This window comes from Salvia splendens, chromosome 15 (genome assembly GCF_004379255.2).
Source record: "Salvia splendens isolate huo1 chromosome 15, SspV2, whole genome shotgun sequence".
NCBI classification, from domain to species: domain Eukaryota; kingdom Viridiplantae; phylum Streptophyta; class Magnoliopsida; order Lamiales; family Lamiaceae; genus Salvia; species Salvia splendens.
This window is the reverse complement of record NC_056046.1, coordinates 17,808,731-17,817,080: the sequence shown is the minus strand read 5'-3', so window position 1 is coordinate 17,817,080 and position 8,350 is coordinate 17,808,731. Positions and strand designations below refer to the sequence as shown.

At 43.1% G+C, this 8,350-nt stretch overlaps 1 protein-coding gene across 3 annotated transcripts; it reads left to right on the top strand.

Annotated features, from left to right (window-relative positions):
* The first annotated feature begins 314 nt into the window (after positions 1–314).
* On the top strand, positions 315–7,881 carry LOC121768972 (pimeloyl-[acyl-carrier protein] methyl ester esterase-like). Of its 3 annotated transcripts, XR_006043456.1 has the most exons (7): positions 315–632; positions 726–833; positions 897–1,035; positions 1,233–1,403; positions 1,876–2,095; positions 2,193–2,369; positions 7,719–7,881. XR_006043456.1 is itself a non-coding variant. In XM_042165607.1 (6 exons), the coding sequence occupies exons 1-6, from the start codon at positions 545–547 to the stop codon at positions 2,271–2,273; spliced, it is 807 nt and encodes a 268-aa protein (XP_042021541.1). In that variant the 5' UTR covers positions 315–544; the 3' UTR covers positions 2,274–2,532. The 3 variants fall into 3 exon arrangements, 2 of the variants coding, with proteins under 2 accessions (XP_042021541.1, XP_042021543.1); XM_042165607.1 differs by lacking the exon at positions 7,719–7,881 and having other exon boundaries at positions 2,193–2,532; XM_042165609.1 differs by lacking the exon at positions 7,719–7,881 and having other exon boundaries at positions 1,876–2,100; positions 2,193–2,532.
* The last annotated feature ends 469 nt before the right edge of the window (positions 7,882–8,350 follow it).

The following is an 8,350-nucleotide window of genomic DNA, read 5'->3' as shown; positions in this document are numbered from 1 at the left end:
GTCGTAAATTTAATTCCGTATTTTGTGTGATTGTTAATTATTTGTTTTTTATAATTTTGTTTATTGTGGCTAGGCTATGACTGGGCTATTGCTTCTCCAGTTGCTTATCCTGATGATGTGGCAGGAGGAGTTTTAGTGCTGATAATGTGGCAAAAGCAGTTTATGACTAGGCTATGTCTGAACTATGGTTGGGCTATTCTTAATGTGGATGCTCTAAAAGTCACTATTGTGGATGGCCGGTCGTGGCACCTCACATCTCTAATTTAAAGCCTGCTCAAAAGTCAAAACTAACTCTCTCAACAGTAGAATGCAAACACAAATTTCACTATTTCAGCCACGAAGAAAATGAACGACGTTCGCTTGTTAACAAGCAAAAAATATCGATCTTTATTAAGCTTTTTTTCTTCAGAAGATAAAGGCCTTTCTTATAATCATACATTAATAAAGCATTACAGGAGCCACTCAACACGCTCCCTTAAATTAACAAAAATTCTTCACCATTTTCCTCCAAAGCTCAACGATTTCTAAAGCCCTCTTAAATCCCATGTCAACTTCTTGCGCCACTTTGCCCAGTTCTGCCAAATTGGAGTTGCTGGGAAGAAGAAAAAGTTTTTCAAGACTTCATCGCCAAAGTAAGCTCTAAAAATTGAATCTTTTGAATGTTAGGATCGGATACGAAGACACCCATCTTGTTGTTGTTCATATTTTGCTTCTATAATGTGAAGGAAGCAGGTGTGGGTTGAGTAGGAGAGGTTTTATGTTTAAAGGAATTGTTGCTGCTGGAGCTTCAGCTGTGGCTTCAACTGTTGCTGCAGAGCCCACAAAACCCAAAGGTAAAGAATTGATTTTTATTCTTCTTCTTTCAAATGTGGAATGATTTGAGATTACCTTATTAGGTTTGGAGGAATTGCCATTTAAGCCGGAGGGGTATAATTACTGGACGTGGAGAGATAGGAAAATACATTATGTGGTGGAGGGAGAGGGGCTGCCCATTGTTCTGATTCATGGATTTGGGGCTTCTGCATTTCATTGGAGGTTTGAAATTTTTAACTAAGGCTTATGTCTATGGAAATTCTAGTTATTTCAAGAAAGTTATGATCACATTGTTTTCATTGAATCATACCTACAAGAATTAGATATGCATCACATTGTTACATTTATGCTTTGTGGTTACTGATTGTGACTAGACCAAGTGTACTTTCTAATTTCATAGCACGTTTCGATATCTTTAGGTACAACATACCTGAATTGGCTAAAAATTTCAAGGTATATGCGATACATTTGATAGGATTTGGCTGGAGCGAGAAGGCGCTTATTGAGTATGATGCTCTAGTGTGGAGGGATCAAGTTGTGGATTTCGTGAAGGAGGTAGTTAAAGAGCCTGCAGTTTTAGTTGGAAACAGGCAAGTCTTAATGGTGTTTATGTATAGTTTTAGATTATGAAGTTCAATGCTTTATTAGCTTTATTATTTGAATGGCGGACGTTTCATGTCTTCTTCGACTATTGTTACTTAATTGCATTTTCTGTATGGAGATTTGCTTCTTTAGATCAGCATATTCTAAAATGTACCATCAAACTTCCTGCTCTTCATTTTTTGCATCCATCCATTTGTCTGAGTACTTGGGTTCAACACGATGCCATGATGGTTGTACTCAAGCCTTTCTTTGACTGACCTTTACAACCATTGTGCAAAACCGGTAACGAGCTAAAGTCAAGCTTTTGTTTCTTGAAAATTAGAGGGTTACTATTCTATTTATACTGATCAGTGTTTTTATATAACTGGGCCACCGTTATCTTTTTTTTTTGTCATTTTCATTTGATCTTGAGGTGCAATCGAAATCCATGACTGGTACGTGTAATTGTTGTCTCATCAGTCTAGGAGGATTCACTGCTTTAGTTGCAGCAGCATCACTGCAGGATCAAGCTAAGGGTATTGTATTACTGAACTCAGCGGGACAATTTGGCGATGCTGCTTCTCCTGCATCCGAGACAGAAGAAAACGTCATGCAAAAATACGTTTTGAAGCCACTGAAGGATGCTTTTCAGCGAGTTGCTCTCGGGTTTTTGTTTTGGCAAGCCAAGCAACCAGCACGTGTTGAGTCTGTCCTGAAAAGCTTACGTTACTACACATAACATCGTGAAACTTGGCTTTGATACCAGATAATGAAATTTGGTTGTCTGGTTATCTCAGGTGTATGTCTACTCTGCAAACGTCGATGACTATCTAATCAATTCAATAACAAGGCCGGCAGATGATCCAAACGCTGGCTAAGTTTACTACAGGTACGAAGTTGAGCAAGTAAAGCAAGTCCCATCCTGTCAAAGTAGCAAATCAAGGGAGGAATTGCTTGATTAATGGAAGGAGAAGATTGAGGCAATAATTGAAATTATGTAAAGAATAATAATGAATATTATTGCCTAGAATAGATTGATACAATTTCCATAGATAGCTAATAATCCTCCCTATATATTTGGGGCTGTAAATCATTGTACAATCAAGCAATATACACAAAAAACCTTCTACTCCCAAATCTCTGTGTTCCCAATGTCAATCGATGAGTGTTCCGCCTCTCTCGATTACCATCGTTAAGATGGTATCAAAGCAGGTCGTTCTTACTTGGGACTCAGAAAAATATCATCATTGTCCCGAAAAATACCTTTCCCGACCTCTATAGACCTGCAAAAAAAACCGAAACCAACAATGTCAGAATCTGACCCAACCGAAACCACCATGACTACCGTCAATAATAGCCCCATAAATCTGTCAGCCGCACAATTCGCAGAACTGATGCGAATGATGACGGTTAATCCCAAAACACCAAGCCATCCGACCACACATCTGGAGTCATTAGGCGATATCAGCCTGAAAACCAAACTAGACGGGGACAACTACTCCCTCTGGGTGAATCTGATGGAGCGAGCAATCGGCGGGAAGGGTTTGACGTCTCACATTACCGGAGTTTCAGACCCTCCGCCGATCACCGATCCAACTTACCCAACGTGGCAGCAACGAGATCATTGCTGTTTTAATTGGATCATAAACAACATCGAGGCTAGTCTCGTGAATGAAGTTTCACAGTACAAGACGGCCAGAGATCTATGGGACGGTCTGGCCACTACCTACGGAAGCGGCGCAGATCCGTTCCAAGTCTCAAACCTGCATCGACAAGCATACGGAATGAAGCAAGGAGGAATGACGTTAGAGGCATTATGGCAAAAATTTCAGGATCTGTGGCTATCCATCGACAGCCGCGATCCAAATCCTTTTGACACCCCACCAAGCATCGAAAGGTATAATCAAATCACTCAAAGGCACAGAATTTACCAATTTTTGTGGGCACTCGACGATCGGTACGACACCATCAAGAGAGAAATCCTGAACAAGGATCCACTCCCATCGGTAAGAACAGCCTACGGCATGATACGGCGAGAGGCAGTCAACGCCAACATTCGTTCATCCAAGACCGAAGCCAAGGAGTCCGGAATTGGAATTGGAATTGGCCTCAGTACATTCGACAGAAACCGGAACAACCAACCCTCCAAATTTCAGGCAAATCGGAAGGATGACGACAAGAGTAAACTCGTATGCACACATTGCGGGGGAAAGAAGCACACCAAGGATACCTGTTTTCTGATACACGGGTATCCGGAGTGGTGGGAGGAGATGAAAAAATCGAGGGCCAATCGAAGCTCAAACCGAGGAGGAAGCTCAAGTCGTGCATCCGTGGCCGTCGGAGAGCGTGCTACCTACACCGAAGGACCTCCGGTGGGCAGCATCACTCCATCCGCCGCAATCGGAGAGGACCGAATCAAGGGAAGCAACGACAACAACAACGGAGCAGTGGCGTCAGTTTCGGTGGCCAGAACCTGGTCTGAAGGTATGAAACCAGGTTCCACCGCCGGCGGCGGTCGAACGACGACAGCCGATGGACCGATCGGAGCAAAGGCCGACGACGCGAAGGTCTCCCAGGCGGCTAGGGTTTCGACCGAAATGAGAGGATACGAATTAAATCCCTCATCCTCTCCAAAATCCAAATTTTACCCACCCATGTTTCCTATATTACAAAATCTACCCCAGCCTACCCAGAAATACCAAAATCAACCCAAGAACTTCCAGAAATTCCAAAATCGACCCCATACGTTCCAGAAATACCAAAGACTAGCCCAGAACTTTCATAAATTTCAAAACCGACCCAGAACTTTTCCCAATCCTCATAATAACCCCAATACAGCCAAAACTTTGCAAATTGCACCCCAGTTACCGAAACAACCAAAAAATCAGCCACTTATTCCTTGCAGAAACTCATTTGACACGTTGGCATGTTCCTCCACCTCGCAGTCACATACCAAAGACACCCAATGGATATTTGATTGCGGAGCCACCGACACAATGTCATTTGATGCCTCAGATTTCCTAACCATTTCAAAATCCCAAAAATCCTATGTCCAAACCGCCAGTGGAGACCTAGCGCAAGTCCGGGGAGCGGGAACAATTAATATTTCCCCTACTTTACGCCTGTCTAATTGTCTCTATGTTCCGTCATTATCACATAAGCTTTTGTCCATTAGTCATGTGACTAAGGAACTGAACTGCAAATTACTGATGCAACCGAAATTTTGTATGTTACAGGATATCAAGACGGGGACGATAGTTGGGCGTGGCACTGAACGATGCGGACTGTACTATGTGGATGAAATAGCCCAACAGAGTACTGCGATGCTGACTCACGGACTGACAGACCGGCAGGCTTGGCTTTGGCATCGTCGGTTAGGACATCCGTCTATAGGATATCTTCGTCTTCTTTATCCTAAGTTAGTTACTTCTATGCAATCTTTTCGTTGTGAAACTTGTTTGTTGGCCAAAAGCCATAGACACTCTTTTAAGCTGAACAATACTAGAATGAAAAAACCTTTTGCTTTAATTCACTCGGATGTGTGGGGGCCTGCACCCGTTACTGGGGGACAAGGTTTTCGTTATTTTGTGCTATTTGTGGATGATTTCTCTCGTATGACATGGGTTTATTTCTTAAAAAATAAGTTTGAAGTTTACGAAAAATTCACAGAATTCTATACACTTGTCCAAACCCAGTACAACCAAAACATCCAAATCCTTAGGTCAGATAATGGGGGAGAGTTTGTGAATGGAAAAATGCAAGACTTTTTTCGAGAACATGGGATAGTCCACCAAACGTCATGTGCCTATACTCCAGAACAAAATGGGGTAGCAGAAAGAAAAAATAGATATATCCTTGAGGTCACCAGAGCCCTCTTAATCGAGTCTAAAATGCCAAAATCTTTTTGGCCCGAAGCCATAGCCACCGCAGTCTACCTCATGAACCGCCTACCGACTGGAATTCTCCAATTCAAAACTCCCTTAGATAGTTTTTCCAAACATTTTGAGATACCATCATCCCTTTCTCTTGAACCCAGAGTTTTTGGCTGCTCAGTCTTCGTCCATATCCCTAAGCATGAACGTACGAAGTTTTCACCGTGTGCCCTCAAATGTGTTTTCTTAGGATATGGGAAAAATCAGAAAGGCTATAGGTGCTATGATCCGGCCACAAACCGCATGCACACAACTATGAATTGTGACTTTGTAGAGGGAGAATACTTTTACAGCCAATCTAGTAGTCAGGGGGAGATTCAGCAGGATAATATTCCTACTAGCGACCTACTAAATTGGCTACCTACACCTATGCCTAGCCAGGGGAGAAACCAGTCAGGGGGAGAAGATCAACCTAAGCCAAGCCCTGTCACCGACGTCGGTCCAACAGAGGAAAGTAGTGGTACCGCCGGGCAGTTAAGTCCCATAGAGCAGGACGTGGAGTTAGGTGACATTGCTCAGCCATCAACCCCTTCTTCGATTCCTGAGGTAAAAGATTCAGTTATGGATAATGTATGGCTAGAAAACACTAATGATGACAGGAACAGTAGAGATGGCAACACAGGGCAACCATATGAATTGCCCCCCCGAAGTACAAGAGGAGTTCCTCCACGGAGATACTCTCCAGACTGGAAAGGAAGGAAGGCCAGATATGCGGTGGCAAACATTGCTCAAGGACATCTTACGGAAATGGCCCGTGCATTCGAAGCTGCACTATATGAAGAAGAAGAGATACCACAGTCATTCGAGGAAGCCTCAAAACACAAACATTGGAGAGAAGCTATGAAGAAGGAAATAGATGCTCTTATCAAAAATGAGACATGGGAGAAGTGTACACTGCCGACAGGAAAGAAGCCGGTCGGATGTCGATGGATATTCACTATAAAACGGCGTGCTGATGGTTCAATCGAGAGATACAAGGCAAGACTCGTGGCCAAGGGATACACACAGGTGTATGGAGTAGATTATGAGGAGACCTTCTCTCCAGTTGCTAAATTGGACACTGTTCGAGCCCTACTTTCCGTGGCGGCATGCAAAGACTGGCCTCTACACCAATTTGATGTAACAAATGCATTCCTGCATGGCGAATTGGAGAAAGATAAAGAAGTGTATATGGAAGTCCCCCCAGGATGCTCAGAGGAGTTTGAAACAGGACAAGTGTGTCGCCTCAGAAAGACGTTGTATGGGTTAAAACAGTCCCCAAGAATCTGGTTTGGAAGGTTCTGTCAAGCAATGTTTAAACACGGGTTCAAGCAAAGCCATTCGGATCATACGCTCTTCACCAAGAGAAGGGATGGGAAGCTGACATGTCTGATCATATATGTGGATGACATGATCATTACTGGAGACGATACTGAAGAAATCCAAAACTTGCGGGAAAATCTATCCAAAGAGTTCGAGATGAAAGATCTTGGACCCCTGAAGTACTTCCTTGGAATTGAAGTGTTGAGATCCAGACATGGAGTATTTCTAAGGCAGAAAAAGTATGTTCTAGACCTTCTAGCAGAAACTGGGTTGTTGGAGTGCAAGCCTGCAGAAACTCCGATGATCCCCAATCATGGATTGAAAATGGAAGAGGGAGCTGACCTTGCAGACCGGGAGAGATACCAACGGTTAGTAGGGAAACTCATCTACCTCTCACATACTAGGCCAGACATAACATATGCGGTTGGCATTATCAGCCAGTTCATGCACAGACCTCAAGTAGACCATATGGATGCTGCGTTGAGAATTGTGAGATACCTAAAGGGAACTATTGGCTATGGAGTGTTCCTAGCTAAAAGAAAGGATCTGGAAATCGATGGATATACGGATGCTGACTGGGCAAGCAATCCGATTGACAGAAAGTCCACTGGGGGATATTTCACCTTCATAGGAGGGAACTTAGTTACTTGGAGAAGTAAGAAGCAGAAGGTGGTGGCCTTATCGAGTGCAGAAGCAGAATTTCGAGGAATCAAGAGTGGACTGATGGAAATCATGTGGCTAAGGAGGTTGTTGACAGAAATTGGCTTTCCACCTACACGAAAGAGTAAATTGTTCTGTGATAACAAAGCAGCGATTAGTATTGCAGAAAATCCAGTACAACACGACCGAACCAAACACGTTGAAGTTGATCGCCACTTCATCAAGGAGAAACTCGAAGGGGGAATCATAGAGTTCCCATTCGTTCGGTCAGAGGAGCAACTTGCAGACATCCTCACCAAAGCAGTTCACCCGAAAATCTTCAAGGAAATTCTGGACAAGTTGAGTATCGGAGATACCGTTGCTCAACTTGAGGGGGAGTGTCAAAGTAGCAAATCAAGGGAGGAATTGCTTGATTAATGGAAGGAGAAGATTGAGGCAATAATTGAAATTATGTAAAGAATAATAATGAATATTATTGCCTAGAATAGATTGATACAATTTCCATAGATAGCTAATAATCCTCCCTATATATTTGGGGCTGTAAATCATTGTACAATCAAGCAATATACACAAAAAACCTTCTACTCCCAAATCTCTGTGTTCCCAATGTCAATCGATGAGTGTTCCGCCTCTCTCGATTACCATCGTTAAGACATCCGTGATAGGAGTTTAATTCCCTAAGTTTCTTAATTTCTGCAGACTAATGACGCGATTCATGACCAACCAAAGAAAGTATACACTTGATAGTGTGTTGAGCCAACTCTCGTGCCCGTTGCTCTTGGTGTGGGATGACTTAGATCCTTGGGTGGGCCCTGCAAAGGCTCTTCGCATCAAAGAGTTCTATCCAGGTACTTCCCTCGTAAACTTGCAGGCAGGGCACTGCCCACACGACGAGGTTCCTTGTCAATAAGGCCCTATTGGAGTGGCTCCCGACTATCGCATCTACACCGTCTCCTCAAGCTTCATGAACATGGCATTTAGATCAATTCTCATACTGTGATGGTTGATATATTAATTGGTATATAATTATAAAAAGATGAATTTCTTCAGAATTATAGGAG

Bases quoted from the DNA above. Each gene is read 5' to 3' on its own strand.
- LOC121768972 (XM_042165607.1), top strand. From the start codon at position 545: ATGTCAACTTCTTGCGCCACTTTGCCCAGTTCTGCCAAATTGGAGTTG. The intron at 1,036-1,232 runs GTTTGAAATTTT...CGATATCTTTAG, and splicing joins GCTTCTGCATTTCATTGGAG to GTACAACATACCTGAATTGG. The intron at 2,096-2,192 runs GTTGAGTCTGTC...TGGTTATCTCAG, and splicing joins AAGCCAAGCAACCAGCACGT to GTGTATGTCTACTCTGCAAA.